Source organism: Galendromus occidentalis, unplaced genomic scaffold (assembly GCF_000255335.2).
Source record: "Galendromus occidentalis unplaced genomic scaffold, Mocc_1.1 scf7180000077435, whole genome shotgun sequence".
Taxonomy (NCBI): Eukaryota; Metazoa; Arthropoda; class Arachnida; order Mesostigmata; family Phytoseiidae; genus Galendromus; species Galendromus occidentalis.
In genome coordinates, this window is record NW_003805423.1 from 229,718 (window position 1) to 249,588 (window position 19,871).

At 51.3% G+C, this 19,871-nt stretch overlaps 1 protein-coding gene across 1 annotated transcript; it reads right to left on the reverse strand.

Annotated features, from left to right (window-relative positions):
* Window positions 1-873: 873 nt before the first annotated feature.
* On the reverse strand, window positions 874-19,869 carry crb (cell polarity complex component crumbs; the record flags this gene model as incomplete). The annotated part of the gene is made up of 42 exons (XM_018639365.2): window positions 874-1,007; window positions 1,096-1,186; window positions 1,292-1,422; window positions 1,609-1,743; window positions 1,844-1,948; window positions 2,050-2,200; window positions 2,291-2,380; window positions 2,513-2,707; window positions 2,849-3,025; window positions 3,131-3,250; window positions 3,360-3,437; window positions 3,548-3,622; window positions 3,704-3,814; window positions 3,900-4,053; window positions 4,175-4,761; window positions 4,861-5,154; window positions 5,268-5,387; window positions 5,512-5,631; window positions 5,726-5,847; window positions 5,957-6,109; window positions 6,225-6,532; window positions 6,663-6,776; window positions 6,869-6,929; window positions 7,035-7,609; window positions 7,723-7,901; window positions 7,994-8,071; window positions 8,183-8,359; window positions 8,544-8,659; window positions 8,786-9,028; window positions 9,172-9,542; window positions 9,699-9,842; window positions 11,564-11,655; window positions 11,891-11,994; window positions 12,764-12,877; window positions 13,920-14,032; window positions 14,163-14,300; window positions 14,383-14,479; window positions 18,379-18,488; window positions 18,662-18,838; window positions 19,345-19,445; window positions 19,676-19,730; window positions 19,835-19,869. Coding segments are annotated over 42 exons (6,645 nt in total), but the record flags the coding sequence as incomplete, so codon positions are not given.
* Window positions 19,870-19,871: the final 2 nt, after the last annotated feature.

Below are 19,871 nucleotides of genomic sequence, written 5' to 3' on the forward strand. Positions count from 1 at the left end.
GTTTTGAAAACTCTCCTCGGCTTTTATTAAAATTATTGCTCCCTTCCAGCTCGAGCGAATTATTGTACACAGATTTGCAATGAGTTGATAGCATTCCTTATCATTCGGACTACGATGATCTCAGAACACCGTGTTCGGGAATTTTTCTCGTCCTCCTCATTCACTCATACCCGTTCGATTGAGCAACGAAGGACCTCCTGAAGCTTTCTTCAGATTCGGTGCTCAGTCGCTCTTACCAGCAAAACCCGATTCTATATATGATCATATACTTGCTTCTTTTTTACAGGAATCGCGTTTTTTGGCTGGTCGGTGGCCTCAGGCTTTTAAAAACTCGTATCTGATTTCTGTTTCCTATATACATGACAATATATACATTTCATCACCCTAGGTCGGGTTTTCGAGGCAACTTTCACTTGTACTCATGTACGCTGTCACAAGATTGGCATACATGGGTCCTTTTCCGTGATTTTGACTTCTTGAAGGCAGGCAGTGCCCCTCCGTGCCCGAAAAAGCAGCCGACGGAGGCAGGAGTCGGCCCATATTCATCGAAAGTTCAGCGCCGAATCGCGCGAAAATCAAAGGAATTAAGTAGCGCCAAGACTAAGTCCCAGTGAATTTCGTTATGACGGACGGCGTCGGCGTATTTAAATAATTTTCCATTCAGGCAAAATAGTCGATTGTTCCTCCAAGGAATCACGCATTAAAAATCCGTGTTGTATAGCTGCAGCTCCGATATTAGAGTCTTGGATTCCGGACGAAGTCTGACAATTGCAAAATTCTAAAACTATGTACATTATCGGTGTTCGGAACTGGTCAGGTCATATTCCCAGTTTCTGCTCTGTCTTACGTCGAGCGAGTTACGGACGGACAACCTCAAATGAGCCTCTCTTCTGGCGGCGGTTTGATTACGTGAGCCATCTCGACTCGGGACCCGTATATTTCTTGCCGTGAGGGAGAATACGTGCCTCGCGTGGCCCGTTTTCGTTTCGCGACTCGCAAGAAGAGACCTGGGTAGGATGGAATCCACAGTCAATTTCGGCACGAGGCAGACTTGTACCATAAATTGAGAACCCAGCGACTGGGGAAACTACTCACCGACGGCGACGATGAAACACAGCAGTACTATGCAAGCTGCAGATAGCCCCACGATTAATCGGATATCCGATGATGACAGCGCCGTACGTCTCTGGAAGTGAAAATGTAGATTTCCGTGAGGCACGCCGAACTCAGACTCTGGAGGAGAATTCCATCTAAGGTAGAGATGTCCGATTGATATCGTCGGAGAACTCACGTCCTCGCAGCGTTGACCAGTGAAACCGTCCGGACAGCTACAGACGAATTTCAATTCGTTCGCTTCGAAGGGCAGGCAGCTGCCTCCGTTCTCGCAGGGATTCTGGTCGAAACAGGTGTTGTTGAAAGAGCCTGGAAGACACCGAAGTTCAAAGTCGAGCGCACACGATATGCAAGATCTGTGTTCGTCGAGACTGAGCTGCCAGCTCATGAATTTGTCGTATGAATATTTTCTAGCTCTTCTACGAAAGCCATAGCACCGATGAAAGGCTAAGAGGGTTTCGAGCCCCGGGACCGGGAAAGTTGACCTATACTCACACATCGGACCGAAGAATTCGGGGGGGCACACGCACTCGAAGGAGCCCCGAAGATTTTTACAAGTCCCTCCGTTAAGGCACTTTTGGTACAGACATTCGTCCACGTCCTGGTCGCAACGCTCTCCTTTGAATCCAGCTGCAATCGTAATTTACTTTAGGCGATTTCCCTCGATTCCCGTAAAATGGGTTCAGCGCAACCAACTTGAGATAAGCCATTGTTCGCCGATCGAACTCACTTCCGCTGCAATTGCATGTTCTGCCCCCGATGTGCTTCGTACAGGTTCCCCCGTTCTCGCAGCCGTCCAGGGCGCAGTAATCGATTTCGTGGTCGCAGATATGTCCTACAGAGAGGAAGATGATTAGACGACTCATCTTTGAACTTTGAAAACCGCTCCCCGAGCAGCAAAGTCGAGACGTGACTGGAGAAATCTCGTATCCTCACCTCCGTATCCTTTGGGACAGTTGCATCTGAATGTGGCTTCTCGGTTAATAGACTGGCAACGACCGCCATTTTGGCACGGTTGAGCTTTGCAGAAGTTTTTCGGAACTTCGCAATCTCGTCCTTCGAAACCGGGGAGACACGTACAAGAGTACTGAAATGAACAGAGCCACGTTAGCGCGAGAAACTCTCAGAGGTTTTTCGTGGGCTGAATTCGGAGAAGCCTACGAGAAGCTAGTCTTACCGCGATCGGAGTTTTGTCGGAGGGTGTTTTATTCGAACAGGTCGCCTTGTTCAAACAGGGAGATGAGAAACAGTCGATTATTCGGCGATCCTGTGCAGGAAGCGCGCGTGAGTGATATGTCAGTAATTCGAGAATCGATGACTGGACCCGAGAGGACCTTACATCAGAATCTACTTTCTCTCAATTGGGGATCGCTTGAGCCGATCCGACCTTGATAATTACCTGACAGCTCGCCCCGTCCCACTCGGGAGGACAATGACAGGTGAAGTTTCCCGGAGTCGTATCTTCACACGTTCCCCCGTTAAGGCACGGTCCTGACCGACAATACAGAATGCGTTGCTCGCAGCGCGCACCCTCGAAACCTTCGGAGCATACGCACTGATAGGACCCGACGGTGTCCCGGCAGGATCCTTGGTTCTAGTGGGAAAAAAAACTCAATCTCTAAACTGATTGTGACTAGCCGGTGACCCAGTCCTTACGGCTGTTTGCCACCGGTCAGCTGTCAGCGTCAAACGCTTGCTGTGTCGAAGTTTGGGCAGCACATGGAGATTCACTCACCAGACAGGGCTCGCTCAAAGCACTGCACTCGTCGATGTTTTCCTGACAGTTGAGGCCCTGCCATCCCACCTTGCACTCGCAGCGGAAGGAGCTCGACGGGTCTGAGCACTTGCCACCGTTGTCGCAGTCGCCTTCCCAGCATAGGACAAGTCCGAGCGTCGGTCGACCGGATCCAATCTAGGGGGGGAAACAAGTTTTGAGCGGCGGTACAAAGGGGCTGAGCGAGGAACGTGAGTCTTTTTTGAGCATCTTCGACGCAAATGGAAGTTTGGCTCAACACACCATTACGAATTTGTTCTTCGTAGTGCTATTGGCCAACTGCGAATCCTCGAAGAACGGAAGAAGAATATTTCCGATTCGGACGGCTCCGAGGGCTCCTTTCAGACGCTCTCCGAGACGAATCTGATGATGCGGAAAATTATTATCGAAGGTTCGGCGCAGAATAGTTAGCGTTTTCAGCTATCAAAGATCCTTCTGAGTCAAGGTTAGTGCTACCGTGGGCGGAACTGACCTCGTCCAAACTGGAACCGACGTTCAGGGTCGAATTCAATCGCACCATCGTGTCGTTGCCGTCGATAGAAATTTTGAGCTGAAAATGTTGAAGACTTTTCTAAGCAAGATCATGGATACGCGCCTGTATCGCTCTCCGGGAAGTAAGCGTTCATGGAAACCCCAGCATCCTTTGTGGAAGAATCTTACCAGGTTGGCATCCTGAGAGTCGATTCGCACGTCATGCCAGGTTCCGTCGGTGACGACCACTTCCCCAACACTTATCTGTGAGGCATAATTGAGTCGATTAGAATCCATATATGAATGGCGAATTCCCAGGATTGAAATCACGGTGGGAATCAATACCTTTTGACCGTTGGCATTGAGGAGAATTTTCCCGTCGGCTCCCACGCCGACACGAAGAACTTGACCCGCCGACGACAACTGCAGCAAATCAGCAGCGGATTCCAGAATGACCTGCGGTGGGGAGAGCGTCAATGAGAGCTCAATTCAAGTCAATGCGATTCAATCCGGAGAGACGGAGCGGAGCTTGAGCACTCACCCTAAGGTCGATAGATTTTATGTCCTTCCGCAGAGTTTCGTCGATGACTGCTCGATATTCGAGAGTCGTCTTTCCTTCGAAAGACGCGTTTTCAATACACTCGTAGCCGTCATCGAGGTCTTGGCACTTCGAGGTTCCAGGACAAGTGAATTTCCTGCGTAGGCGGAGGAAAATACATTTTTGTATCGTCGTCAGACGCCCCTGGGATAGACGTAGATTTTCTTGTGCTTGTGTCGGGGTGGATACTCGGACCCTATGGGATATCGATTTCTCACCTGCATGGCTTGAGCTCTTCACATAGGGCGCCCCTGAAGTCGGGAGTGCAGACACATTCGAAAGCATTGAACGTGTCGACACAAGTGGCGCCATTATGGCACGGGCTGGAATCACAGACTGGGTCCCCCATTTTGCCCTCGATTATGTTTTGACGCTCAAGGGCTTTGCCGAAGCGAAAGCCTTCGACGTTCTGGAGAGTGAACGGAACGTGCTGGTTGCCGACGCGAACGTCTTGTAGGATTCCTTTGAAATTCGGGGTATTGCCGCTCGGATCAGTCACACCCTCGACTTGTCGTTTCTTCCGAATCGCGACCAAGGGCTTCGCCGGGGCCGGAGCAACGATCCTCGGAATAACCGTGACTGTCGATAGCACCGATTCGGTCGGAAGCTTGATCGGTATCGGGGCCGGTGATGTGGCGATCACTGGACTTGTCTCTTGGTTCAATAGGGTCACCGGCTTCGTTTGTGCCGAGGTCGCCGGGATCGCTGGAGTCTTCTGCGTTTCTCTCGTGTGGGTGTTCATCCATCCGAGGTGAAGCTCGCTGACTTTGAGTACCCCACCGTTGAGGGGTAGACTCCGGTTGGTCTTGATTGGAGAACAGTTTTTTAACACCACGTCCTAATCTCTGTCTCAAATAAAGCGACACCCTGGCGGTATCGGCATTCTAGATTCGGTTCACCCTACCTTATCCACGGTGACCTTGAGCGAGCTCTGACTCCTTTCTACTTGAACGAAGTGTAGGTTACCATCGTCGAGTCGTGGACCGTCAACTGCCAGCTGATAAACGACCGCGTCCAACTTCAATATGACCTTCAGATGACCCTGGTCCAGGACCGCAGCCAGGTAGCTGTCTTGGGGCTGTTGAGCAGGATCTGTTCCCATGTAGAAAAGGAGTCCGGATGGGCTCCTCGTCAGAGCGAACAGCGAGATATCTGTAGTTCGCGATATGCTCTCCGCTTGCTCTGGCTCGATGAGGACCTGTGGGGGATGCGCGAAGGATCCAGTAAATAGAGTCCTCCTCAAGAAATTATGTCTCTGTAGCGATAACTCCCTGCGGCGAAGAAGATTCTCGAGGAATTCTCTCTACCCACCTTGACCCATGACAAGCTTTTCATGTAGCCGAACGTGGCCGACGGATAGAATTTCTCGCAGAGCTGTCCATAGAAAGGTCTCTGACAGAGACAAGAGCGGCTGAACCACTCATCGTGGCACTGGAACATAAACGAGAATTTTGATTTCCATATAGATCGAAGGATGCGAGAAAGGCGAAGGGAAGTCGCGGTGATTATCAGACATTATCTATGCAGACGAGTTGTCTCCTCTCCAAATACTCACCTCCCCTTCATTCTGGCATGGATTCTGAGTACACTGGGGTGTGCGGATACAAACGTCCGACGTCTCGTGTAAATGCTCTCGCTGCCGCGACGGTATCATGAGCTCATCGTTCACCCGAATCTGTTCCGGAAAACTCCAGTTATATCCGCTGAGGGGGCAGAATTGAATTCGGCCAATATCGGAATGATCGAGCCTCTCAGGAAGACCCACGTACCTCTTGCATGCAGCCTAAGAAGCCGTCGACTTGTCCCGGGGTCGCCACGTCAGAGAAGCCCAGGACGACATTGGTCACGTTGGCGCCTATCAGAGATCCTTCGACCTCTCCATGCAGGGTTCCTTCAAGGAGGAAAGTTCAGCGAATCAGAGAGATGATTAGAGGACCGCCGAAGGCGAGGATGACGATTCTTCATTCTTTGATTCGCTTCGTCGAGAGCTCAATGCTTACCAATGAAGATCTCGATTCGGCCCTGTGCTGAGACTGCGAGAGTGAAGTTGTGCCATTCAGCATCGTTCAGGCCTTCTCCGAGGCGCAGAACGTCCTTGTAGTTCTGAGTGACGACCAAGACACCTCGTTGGAGGCTCACAAAAGTATCGGATCCTGAAGGGTCATTTTTCATTAGAAAATAAGGCCTGTCTCGGCGAGCTCGCTTTCACATATAACAGACAAACGATTCCTCCAAAGAGGACATCAGACACCAGGCTCCGACCCTCACCGAGGAAGGTGTTGATTCCAGCGACTCGGACGTTCCTGAGAGATGTCCTGAAGTACAACGACATCGAGAAGTCTTCACGCCTCGTGTACTGCAACTCCCATGCAGAGTTCCATTTCTGGAAAGACACCGTCGTCCCGGTTTCACAATGCCGGCCGACGAAACCTGAGTCGCAGAGGCACCGATATTGATGCTGACCGTCCCCGTCCAAGAAGGGTTCACATTTGGAGTGAGAAGAGCATTCGTGACGTTCGCATCCGATGAGAGCAGTCGAACAATTTTTGTCTCCGAATCCGGGTCGGCAGTTGCAGCTGAGGGAAAAAAATCGTCCTGTTCATGAGACCCGCTTGCGGGGATCGGGGCTCGGTCGGGAATTTTTGCGGTCGACGTCGCTCGAAAAAAACTCAAAGCAGCCCGGTTAAGAAGCAAGGGACCACCCACCTGTAATCTCCGATGAGGTCGACGCAATCTCCATGGGCACAAGGCGAGTATCTCTCACACTCATTGATTTCGAGCTCGCAGAATTCGCCTTCGAATCCTTGTTGGCACTCGCATCTACCGGGAGAAACGACGAACGATTAGCTCCGGTCTGGGCGCAGATACATCGGGATCGGACCGGTTGAAAATGTCCCAGCCGTGAACAGTACCTGTACGAATTTATTTCGTCGACGCAAGTCCCGTTCCGACACTGATGGTTGACGCAGTCATCTGGAATCGCAAGAGGACCCATCGCTGAGATCCGGAACTCTACTATGGGAATATCTCTCTACAGTTCCTCCGAGCGACTGGCACAATCGACACCAGAGCACTAACCGATATTGACTTCGCAATTGACTCCGGTGAAGCCAGCTGGACAGACGCAGACGTAGCCCGCGGCATCACTCTCGTTGTACGACGGGAACAAGTTCAGATAGTTGTGTGCGTAAAGCGACCGATTCGAACGCTCCAGACAAGTGGCTCCGTTCAAGCACGGACTCGACTCGCATTCCGGAATATCGGTTTCGCAAGTTTTTCCCACGAAGCCAGGATTGCACAGACATCGGAACTCCTTGACGAGATCCTCGCAGGTGGCGCCGTTCTGGCACGGCAGCTCCGCACAATCGTCGATGTTGATCTCGCACCGGAGGCCTTTGAATCCTGTGTCGGTACAGTTGCAGCGATAATCATTGACCAAGTCCATACACTGTCCGTTCGCGCAGGGCGACGCCGCACATTCGTCGATATCGGTCTCGCAATCTGTGCCGGTGTAGCCAGGTAAGCACGAGCATGTGTATTGAGCGATCCGATCGTTGCAGGTGGCTCCGTTTTTACATGGATCCGAAGCACATTCGTTTATATCCGTTTCGCAGAGACGTCCCGTGAATCCCGGTGCACATTGGCAGGCGAACCTGGGGGAGAACCGGATGATTTTATTCATATGCGTCCTATTCGATCGGTATACCTTCGGAGGAGACCAGACGTCGTCGTCGTTTGAATCATCGAGATCTGTTTTTCCACTTGCCTGTTGATCATGTCTTTGCAAGAAGCGCCGTTCTGACATGGTGCACTCAAGCACTCATTGAAATCGATTTCGCAGTGCTCTCCCGTAAAACCCGGTCGGCAGAAGCACTGATAGGACTCCTCCGTGTTCTGACATACGGCCCCGTTAGAACACAGTCCGGGGGAGCATTTTGACACAACCTGGAAATTTTCTCGGTTCAGTTGTCGATTCATCTCGGTCGATGACACGTTCTGCAGTTGACGACCGAGCGCCAAGATGGATGTGTACTCACTTCTGTGCAATTTTCACCCGCTCTTCCTTGCGGACAATGGCATATTGGTCTTCCCAGACGGTTCTCACATGTGGCGCCCTGAAAACACGCTCATGAGGACTCTGGGCTTTCGAAAATGAGCATAAGCATAAAAAGCAACTTTGATGTGGGCGGCTGGTGCCGTGGAGAAAAAAAGCCAAATAAACTCACCTCGTGACATGCGTTCGGTTCACAGCCGTTTATTTCTTGGTCGCAGGCTTCACCTCGGAAGCCCTCTGGGCATCGACACTCGTAGCCGTTCAAGCGGTCGTAACATTTTTGATTACCAGGACAAGTGACATTGGCGCAGTCGTCAATATTGATTTCGCACATCTTGCCCGTGTATCCCTATTAGAAGCAAAACTCTGCTTGATTCATCTTCGCTTCATTTTAAATTCATTCATAAAACTAAGAGATGTAAGTTCAGAAATGAGTACATTCACTATTAGTGAATGTACTCATTTGGTCTAGATCCATATCTGAGGTCGAATTCTCATCACAGAAAAATGCTGCGATGAGAAGAACGTCGTACCTGAGGACAAGAACAGACGAAGTCTTTCAATCCTTTAGCGGTGCAGTTCGCACCGTTAAAGCACGGAGCTTCATCGCAGGCGTCTGATTGATGCTCGCAAAGGGCTCCGTGATAACCTGGCAGGAAATCATGGAGATTTGAGTGCATAAGTTCGATTCGGCAAATTATAATATTCGATCGGCGTATGCACGCGCCACCATGGGGAAATGGTTGGACCATTATTCGGAGATGTGGACGCTCACCCTCCGGACAGATACACTCTCCCTGATTGTTACAACTTCCGCTGTTTTTACAGTTGCATGAGATCAACGACTCCTTCCCAAGATCACAGTGTTCACCGAAGAAGCCAGGATTGCACTCGCAGTTCGCTTCGCCTTCGACTTCAACGCACCTTCCGTTTGGTCCACAATTATGAAGCGCGCAGGGATCGCCCCGATGGAAAATCACCGGAACCATGGAAACTTTGCACGTTTTTCCCATGAAACCTAATAGTTAGCAAAGGTTGAATTTCGCAATACTGAATATTGGCCTCGGGCGCTCGAAACGCTCCGCATTGGCTACCATTGTTCTGCCTCGAGAGCTCGGACGGGCAGGCCCGTAGGCGATCGGAAGATGATTCTTGACTCACCGGGGGCGCAGCTACAGATGAAGTCATCGACTAGATCGATGCATCTTCCGTGGTTCTCACATATGTTCTTTGCACAATTGTCGACGTTGGTTTCGCACTTGGGACCTTCGAATCCGGGGACGCAGGCGCACTCGGACGTTCCCTGGACGCAGCTTCCTCCGTTGGCGCACGTCGAGTCATCGCAACGATCCCGGCTGACCTGTTTCTGATATTCACAATGACGTCCGGCGAAATTCTCTGCACAAGAGCACTGATAGGCAAAACCGTTGCCGGAACAATGTCCTCCGTTCAAACATGGCTCGTCGGAACACGATCTCGCCGGTAAACATTGGCTCTCCGGAGTGGCCACGTATCCCGGCTTACATTCACAGCTTAACGAAAAAGGGAGAGTTTAGGATCAGGATTATCCCAAAGAGCATTCGGCAGGATGATTCCTCTCCCGATCGGTAGCTCCGAGAAGATTATGCGCTGAAGCCCTGCGTTCGCAATGTACCGAACCCGAGAGTTTCCTCAATATTTATCCTTACCGTCCGCTCCTGGCATCGCAAGCTGCATGGGGATCGGAGCACTGTTTGCCCGAGGGTTTACGGGAGCAATCATTGTTGGAGATCTCACAGTTGTCCCCCTGGAATCCTTGGGGACACTCGCATTGGAATCCTGATATAACCCCCCTGAAATCGGATTTAAAGCATCAGTGGTTTCCTAATCACGGTTAGAGCGACTGACCGTGAAAGCTGAGCCCTTTCTCGGCTCTCAGCCTAGAGATCCGAAGCCCCACGCTTTTTCCACACCGTATTCGGCTTCTGCTGAATCGCTTCTGATCATTCTCCCACGCGCACTATGGTGAAGAAAATGACTTTCTCCGCAACTCGACAGAGGTTACAGCTCTACGCCTCGGGTGCCGCCGTGGTTTAAGGTGAATGACGTAGTCAGGTCATAATGATCCTCTTAGTGTTTGCCCTTTTTCCCCATCAGAGCCCGCCGGAGCGTCAACTTATAACCGGCGGCACGACTGGGCGCATCATCGAGGGCCTCGACATTCGGCAAGCGTCGAGCCCGCTTGAGGATCCATAAGGCTGTCACAAAAGCAGGAGAAAGTCATCGAGCCCGGCTAGGCTGCTGCTCTGACTCTTTCGTGTTTGGCGGAGCCGGCTCGCGTCGGCGGAAAAGAAAAGATCTCATTTTCCGATATCTAGTCCCTTTCTTCCTTGCGTGTTTGGTTTCCTTTGAAAAACCAGTGGAAAAAAAACGGCCAACACCAGAACGAACGGACTACTGAACGAGCAGAACATCGAGAGGAAAGCAAACGACAGAATTTCGAGGGAATGGCGCTTGTCTGCATCGGAAAGTTATTTCTTCTTGACGAGCAATTCGCTCCCACGTTTCCTCAAAACATCGCACTTTTTCTCCGACGCTGTGTTTTATTCAATTGCGCTATCTACGCGCCCGCCCGTTCGCCTGTCCGCCGGTCAGTCAATCATTCGTTGTTTGTTTGTTTCTTCCCCAACGCATGGATCCCATAGAACCTCTTGTCGGCATTGACGGTACTCACGGCACTTACAGCCTAACAACACCGATAATTCTAGCGACATATGCAAAGACGGCAGGAAGTTCACCGTCTCATGCTCCGCGCATTCAATAAGCTGGCAAAGTTCTTCAAAAACGTTTCAAATACGTGATGCCGCTGAATGCTCTCAACTCTTTTCCGGTCCAGCCGCTACTGTCTCCATGAACTGAAGCAAACGTCGAGGAGGCTGACAGAAAACGTTCTGCGACGATCCATTGAGCTTTATCCCGCGACCAGTAATGAGGGTCATTCCACGCGCACAACCTTCGAACTTCACTGACGGGACTAACGCAGCTATCCGGACGACCGGCCCGCCGCTCACTCGGTTGGCTAGCAAGTGAACAACAGGAGGTTTATTTTGCTCTCATCGTCCATTCGTTGGATCCTGTCCGCTTGTGGGAAATTTCCAGCCCTCGACTCATTCTCAGTCCGTGTTCCGTATTAGGATTAAAAGTTTGCCCTCTGAATGCTTTTCAACAAGTCGTCCGAGAGATTTCCCAAGCTTTGGGAATGAATAAACACGGAAACTTCCCATGATCTGTCGTCGGCGCCGCTTGACCGCTCACAGAAAAGTCGGATCGAGAGACGGCACCCCGCGGAAAACTCCCGAGCCGACAGGACCACCGCAACCCCGCTATCTCGCGATCTCTACCACGACCCCTCTCCTAGAAGTCTCCATCGAGAGACGCATCGAGTTTTCGGTGTTCGGCCGCGACGACTTCATACAGTCTCGGTTATTCTGCCCTACGTCTAACACTGAGTCTGACATTCTCGGACAGGGTGCATTTGGCGCATCGCAAGCGTCTCGGGCCTCGGTATACTCACTTGCAAATCCCTCCGTTCTGACAAGGATTGCTGGAGCAATGGTCGAGAGCTCGTTCACAACGTTCTCCTTCGAACTGATCCTGACACACACACTGAAAACAGGGAAAGGATGTATAACAGGGAATGTATCTCAACATACTTCGACATGGCTTCAACATCGTCTTATCCGAAGGGACACAATCCAATGATCTGGGCTGACGCTCCTCGGTCGGAGTAAACGCGGAAGTCATACCGACTCGAATGTCCATTTATTCAAGGAATTCCAGACTATGGAAAGTATTTTCTAAATACATAGAATCAGAAATCCAACATAGGGATTGATCTTACCAGGAATCCGCCATAGCGGTCGTAGCATCGACCTCGATTGTTGCAGGGTGAATAGTCTTCTGTGCATTCGTTCCTATTGATTTCACAGTTGATGCCCCGATATCCTGAATGAGGGGGGGGGGAAGCGAGCAGAAAAGAAAAAGTTAAGAATCGGCGTCATGGATGAAACATTGTCAATCGAATCCTTTCTATCATTAACGCTCAAAAGAGAAAGTTTGGCCTAGATTCCCGCCTGTACTGCGGCTGTCTGCCGCTAGAGCGGTGGTTACAATTATTTCTTTTGTCGTGCGCTCGTTCTACCGGTTATGATCTATCTGAACGGAGTGTCGTCGCGGCAGCTCGCCTCAATCACAAAGCGATTCTAATTACGATGAAAGCCCAGCGTTGAGGCGGTATTTCAGTCCGCGGACTGCGTGATCATCACCGAACACGGCACGCGCGCATCATCGCACGTTTTATTGTTATTTAAATGATGGATGCAACGGTGACAAGCGACGCGTTCATCGCGACTGTCTCGCCAACTGGCTGGTTGACAGTTGCGAAAGATCGCTTTCAATGATCCGCCGATACCACTTCCTCTCACACGTCCTCGTATCCTAAATCCCATTGACTTTCTCTTCGCGGCCTAGAGGTGTGGCCATAACGTGAGAACGAAGAAGGGAAAATTGCTCATCCAGAGACCGTTCTTACTTCGATTTCGGCTCTGAATGACCCCAAAAATTCTCCCGTCGGAACCATCGCTGCACGAAGAGCCGCAACGCGCACGAAGCTGTCTCATTGATGGTGAATCGTTGTCAGCGCCGTGAGGCAAAATCGGAAACAAAAAGAAACGAGGATCCCAACCGCGATAGAAGTTTTTTGTTTCGTGCTCACCTTCACGGCATTGGCAAGTGTAACCGAGGGGAGCTTCGACGCAGGTGGCGTTATTCCTGCAAGGATTGCTGCCGCAGCTATTGACTTTGGTCTCGCAGTTTTTGCCGGTGAATCCTGGAGAGAGAATTTTCGTATGTCGTATTCATTATTCGCATATCCGAACTATCCACACGGATACCCGGGTTCCAGAAAACCTCTCGTAGAGAAAGGAGACCAGAACCACCGCGGATCTGATCCTCCGAATTGGGGCCATTCCAGAGGAATAGACTCCATCTACTCATCGCTGTCGTGCCGACAGCCGACAGGCAGACTCGAATCAATGTTATTATTTTCGCTACCTAGCGAGCCGATCGAACGGTCGGGCGGTCGGTCGGTCAGGCTGTGCATTTCCATTTTGAGCCTGCCCCTGGAGAGATGGGATTTCCACAGAGCATGGGAACGTCGTTTGATAGCTCCGTGACTTATCACCGCCGACACCAGGGAAAAAAGAAGATGGAAGCTACGCCTTTCGGCTGAGCCGTTATTATCGCTTCGGCCCGCCACAAGGCATCACTCTACGCATTTCCGAGCATCGCCTGTTAGTTCATCTCTTTGGGATGCGTCCGTACGATGTCCTGCCCGATCGCATAGTGCATCAGTCGATCAATCGACCCATTCATTGGTGAGTTTGCCCACCTCTCCATCAATCCACCTTTTCATCCCGCCATCAAGACAGACGGGACGCCGGACGTTCCCTCCGACCAAGCTCTGCCGTAACAGGTTTGTCAAAGAAGCATCCAAAGGGTCGAGAGGGTGGAGGTGAAAGCCGTTTTCTCTTCCTTTTGTCGGATGACTGCCAGTTTCCGTTGGCGTCACTTCATCAAAATATCACGGTCTATTCTTGCAAACTGGATGAATATTCTCTCTCCCTCACGCACAAGCACAGTCACAGAGACGGTCGGGCTTCCTGACAGAAAAACGCTCCGTTCTAAAGATTGCGGCATTGTACGCTCGGGACGGAATGTCGGAACATGAGCTTTCGTCAACCCAGCCTGGTTCGACCGGCTCTTGCTTGGCCCGATTCGACTCTCAGAGCCGTCGTGTTCTACGAACATCGCATGCACTATCACGCCCTTTCTGTCTTGAGTTCTCGGAAAGTAAAATTCTCCACTCTTACCGTGATGGCAGGTACATTCGTAACTTTCGCCGTCTTCGGAAGCGTGACACCGACCTCCGTTGGCACACGGCGCGCTGGCACAATGTAGAGATGGCGCCGCTGGTTTTTCACACCTTGAGTGGGAACGAATTCAATTGGGAGATCGACTCGGGGTCTATTTCCTTCTTTCCCTCTGATCTCTACAAGATCAGTCGTGGGCTTCGGGGCCTCAAGATTTCGTGCCGAATCGAACTGATCGCTTACCTTTCACCGAAGAAACCAGCCTTGCACTCGCAGTAGGTTGAGGATCCATCCGGACTCTCATGGCACGTTCCCTGGTTCAGACAGCTTTCGGCCTTGCAGAGCGGTCCCTGCACAATTTCGCAGCGAGGTCCGGCGTACCTGAGCGAAGGCAACGAATGAGTGAGGTACCACATGGCGATCGCAAATTGTTCCGCGAAGAGAATGAGGAATTAAGGCAAACCTTCGCGGGCAGAGGCACTCAGCGGTGTCGCCAGCAGCTCTACAAGTTCCTCCGTTCTCGCAGATGAAGGAGAAGCACGGATCGATGCCGTAGCCAACTGCAATTAAATATATCTCGAATTATTGACCAAACACATTCACTCGGTTGATAACTTGGAGGAAAAGCGGGAGCCTTTCTGAAATCGTAAGCGACGGCGACCTCTTCTTCCGGAGCTCTGATCTCCCGTACTGAAGAGACTTTACTTCTTCCGCTTTCGGCCGTCGGCGCGGCGCCGGGTTTTTTTCCCCAAGTTTTTCTTTCAATTATAAGGAGCATAAGCGCTTGCATTGTCGTGCTCCGAGTATTTATTGCGGCATAGAAGCGTTGCCAGTGTATTCAGCTTTGTCGCCGGTGCCGTCTACCGAGAAAACGTGGATAGGAGATAAGCATGGAGCAGACGCGGTATGGACGTCTGCTTTTCCATCTTCTTTGACTTTTTATAAAATCGACACACGGTCAGACTCTTCCCGAGCGTCGACGTTCTTCCGAAGCGAGCTCGGTGGTACTGAATGAGCTGCTGCTGGACACAGCTCCGAGCGCACCGTATCAGAAGACGGAGCATCGGCCAGTAATAATGGAATTACAAACGAAGACCGGCTGACGGGCCGGTCAGTCATTGTTATGCGATTTTTTTGTTTGGTCGCGTGTTTAAACGGCATTCTGCGCTGCTCTATTCTTGTCAGGCGAGGAGCAAGTTCGCGTATACTTGCTCCGACGGACGCTCGTTTCCAGAAGACTCTTCGATACGAGCAACTGGAAGAAGCATAACTGCAGGTGACCCGAACAACGGCGCTTCGTGCTTCCGCTCTGCGTGCAAGCGCGGTCATCGCCCGCGTGCAGCTCTTCGACGGCCTTCACTCGCGAAATGTGCGAAACTCAGTGTCCCAGGCAGAGCCCTTAACTCGCTCAAATGTGTTCATCATGCGCGCGGTTTCACGCTTTTTCCACTGGGTTCAATGACTCCGAGTTTCACATGAGAGAATATGACAATCGACGATTGTATTCCAGTGCGGCATGCCGTGAGAGATCAGAAACCTCAATTTTTACAGATTTTTACTTCGGCCCGATAGTTCAGCCGACTCGCGTGGCGAGGGTTTTCCGAGCGGGGAACAAGTTCTCCAGTCCATCGAGGGGGACATAAAATCAGTTTTGCGCACGGTGCACGTTCGCGCTGAGCGAGTTCGCTAAATCGATGAGTATTGGAATGAGAATGCCGACGCGGTGGTCTCGACGTCAGAGTCTGCATCTTACGCCTCGGGCATCGACTACTAACTACATCGACGGCTTCTCGTCCCCTCTTCTTGCCTCTCTTTGAAGAGCAAAGTGTATCGATGACGATGACGAATTTCCCTCTCGAACGTCCAATGTGTTATTAATCTGTGCAATCCGTCCGTCGCTCCCCGGTCGGCGTTCTTCTTTTCACCGCCCACAATACACAATGAACAGAGCTGGCCCATCATCAAGATCCTCATCAACGACGACAACGATGCCGGTCGGGCCAGCCACACTACTGACCAGCAGTCATTCGGTCCAGCCAACGAGTGAGCGAGTGACGAAGGAACGAGTCGACCGACTGATACAACGAAAGCCCTTGACTCCTTTTTCACCTTTGACGAGAAAAGAAATCCACCACCGCGCACAAACGGGACTGTGTTTACATACTCTACGATGTCACGCAACTCTTAGATCACCCACTCCGGTCGAGATCTAACCGGTGAACGACCATTCGAGAGAGTTCACTTGCGATTGTATCACCTTTAGAAGTCTACTACAATCCGGCTGGGACAGACCATCGACTTTGAAGAGCTTGCATAATATACAGAGCTCAGAAGGACCCCGGGGTCGAAGCTTCCGTGCAATCGACGAAGCCGAAAATGCGGGAGGAGGGGGTGCTCGGGGTCACTGTGCGCTCCGACACCGACCGTCCTCATGACGAGAGGGGCTCCCAGGACGTCCTAGGAAGTCCCGGGGAGGATTCCGATCCGGGGCAGTAAGGACCTAATCAGGGCTTGAATTAACCGCGGAATTTTCTGTCGGTCGCCACTCTCCGACGTTGGAGTAAAAGTAACGGGGAGCGAACTTATAATAATTGTGGAAACAGTTCCACTTCATAAAGGAAGCGGGCGAGCGTGCGAAGGAGCCGGCGGAGTTATCCGCGGTAGCGCACAATTCTCGTCGCGGTGGTGGTCATCATTGTCGTTGTCCATTCGGGACACATAGCCGGCAACTCACCGAGCGGCAAGCACCGAAAGTCCAGAAGTGAATTACAAGACATTGTCTCCGTGTGTCGCCGCAAGAACGAACGAGCGAACGAACGGTCGCCCGGCAGACCAAGCCTGTCCGTTGGGCAGTGTGCGTGGTAAGAAGACCCGCTGACCTACTGGTTGTAGGGGACTAGATTAGCATCGGGACGGATATAGTCAAGCAAACACTCGACTCTCACGTGAGGCAACGAGCCTCACACAGCCAGCCCATCTATCCATCAGTCAGTCAGTCCGTCCGTCCGTCAGTCAGTCGACCAGAGCCAGAAGTGAAGTTGCAAAACGACAGAGTGTCCGTTTCCTCGTTCCTTGCCAACAAGTGGAAACAACAACGGTCGCGGTGGCGTTCACGACCAGGAGGCTGGTGGCGGTATCGTCGTTGCTGCATATTGCCTTCTATAATGTTTCACCTGAAGTTTTTCTCGTGCTTGTCAGATGCTTCCTTCTGATTCTACTTCGACTGCATCTTCACAACGGCCGTTGGTCGACGGTGCTCGTCACATGAATTTCAAATATTAGACGAGCACAGCGGTCTGAATCGGGGAGCTACAAGCGGCGGAGAAGAGTGCGCTCTCTTGTTCGAGAATTCAAAAAAATAGTTTGTGGCCACTGCCGGAGAAATATCGCTCGTATTCCACAGAATCCGATGCTGGAAATACCCGCGACACGACCCGCACAATTCTAATGAACCGGTTGCGGGTTTGAACTTTGTGGAGAAATCGCTTCCAGCAAACGCGGGATAAGAGGGCAGACGACGTCTACGCGCAAATGGACATCGGTGTCGTGTCAGAATTTCGACCTCGGCTCGACGGTGGCCCGATCGAACGGCGTTCGTTCGAGCGAGCGATCCGGATCATGAGACTTCGATTCTTGTTTCCGGCAGAGGTTCGACTACCTGCCCAGATCGATATCTCGAAATTCTGGCGACCGTCGAACTCCCTGCACTTCGATGCCAGAACCCGCTTCCGAAAATCGTGGAAAATCCAGTACAGGGGCCTTCTTTGTCCGTTCTGAGTGCATCGTCGGATACCGGCTTTTTCCACGACGATGCTGGAGCACTCAGGGGAGAGTTTCCAGTATTCGAGGGGGATGACGGACCTTCGAATGGTGCGCTTCGCTCTCGGCATCCGTCGAGCGGCAGAAAGCGGAAAGACGTGCCAGAAACACGAGACCACGTCAGTGTGACTTTGTAGTCCTTATGCAAAGCTCTATAATTCCTCGACAGAACTAGCATCGACAACGGTTCCAACAAAGGCTCCGGGTCAGACGTGTCCAGATTGTTGAGGCCAAGGTTGAGCAACATATTGAAAATTCTATCTTTGAAGAAATTTGATGCGGCATTGGTGAAAATGCCCCACCGAAATTGCGTCTAAAATAATCAGACAATGGACGGAATATTCCGACGCCTGGAGACAGCGCGAATAACATATTCTGTTCCACCATCGAGCGAGAGGAAAATTCTGGATCCGCCGGAGCTTGCAGATGAGCCACGGGCCCACGGTAAGCTATGGGACCAGAGATGCGGAGAATATGAAGCATCGAGATCTCGATTCAGTGCTTGGTATCGACAGCGGATCTCATAGTTCATGGTTATCAACATGCATCATTCATCATTATTCATTATTCAAACTATTGAGTAACTCAGGAGCGCCTGTCATATGGGGGGAGAAAAAGAGAGTCTGGAAATCGCACTCACGGCAAGTGTCGCTTTCGATGAACTGACTCGAGCACTTGTTGCCCAGCTTGACGTCGCCGGCGACCTTGACCACCTGCCCTAGCTCCACTCCGGCGCCTTCCAGTATGCACCTAAACATTCGGAAAGGGAAATTATTCTCCTAAGAGCTCGAGAAAACATCTATTTATAGTTCCGAAAGCTTCACAATGGGCACGGCGGTTGTGAACTCTTCCCGCACCCGTCCAGAGGGTCCGTCGTCGATCTTTCTCATAAATTTCCGAAAGGATTTTCAACTTCAACTCACCCCGTGAATTCATCGCCGACCACCGTGGTAAGATCGACGGCTTTCGAAGGATTACGCTGTAGGGCTTCTTGGATCAGATACGGCCTCAAAGAGTTCGTTGTAGCCAACAATAAGGACGAATTGTCTACACGAAGCGTCAGTGTCCCTAGTCGACGATGGAGGTCGACTTCGTGCCATCTGAAGAGGAAAACATCGGCTCTACTTTCTTCGAATGAGACTCGTTTCTATCCCGCGGAAAATATATGCCTAATGCTCAGACGCTGGCTGAAGAGCCGCGAAACTCCCTTCGAACACCCCGATTCGGGTGTTCTGGATTTTCGAGGAAGCTGGGTCCCAGGTTGACTGAGAAGCTTAATGGATAGTCCGTGGCCGTCCATGCGAGCCGCGGAGAAGGTCAGACAAGCTAGACACTCCTAACAAGTTCGTCAAAGAGACGAGTTGCTCGTCTGCCACACTTGAAGACACTCGTGTTTGGCTTTCAGTCGCAATGACTTGTTTCAAATCACACACCGATGAGCGATGAGCGCCCGACAAGTCCGCGCACGGCAAGGCGCTACAGGGCTCAAAAATGGTTGCAGCGACGAATTAAGTGATTGAAAGACAGGCTCGGAGAAAGTATTGCGTTCCAGAACGGGTTCAATGAAACACAAAGAGTAGAGAACGAATCACAAACGAACACCGACCTATTATCCAGGACATCCAATCCGATATGAACCGTTTCTTGTTTGCCTCGAACTCTCCAACTCATCTGTATGGCACCGTTGGCGAGCACTTCAATTGTGACCTGGAAGCGAAACTGGAATCAGCTCGAGTCTCAGATTGGGATCCGCAATCTCTCTGTCCCGCTATAATATTCCCAAATCGACGGCTTATGAAACCATCCGCCATTCTGATATTCTTGGTCAGGAGTTGATATAATCATTGTGACAGCGAGGGGTCAGACATATCTGGCTCTTCTGCTCCGAAATTTAGCATTCGTAAGGGGTATTTGGGATTGACAAAAAGCTCACTCACCTCTTGCGATCCGGCCCATCGTTGCTGGATGAGTCGTCCGCCTCCTTGGCATGTTCTGTAATCATGGTGAAATAGATTTGAATGAAACGTCGTTTCAGCATGATATTGGTGCGGTCCGAGCCGGGGAAGAAGCCTCCTCCGACACCCTGATTCACAGACCTGAACGCCATGGTCGTTCGACTTCGCTGGAACAATG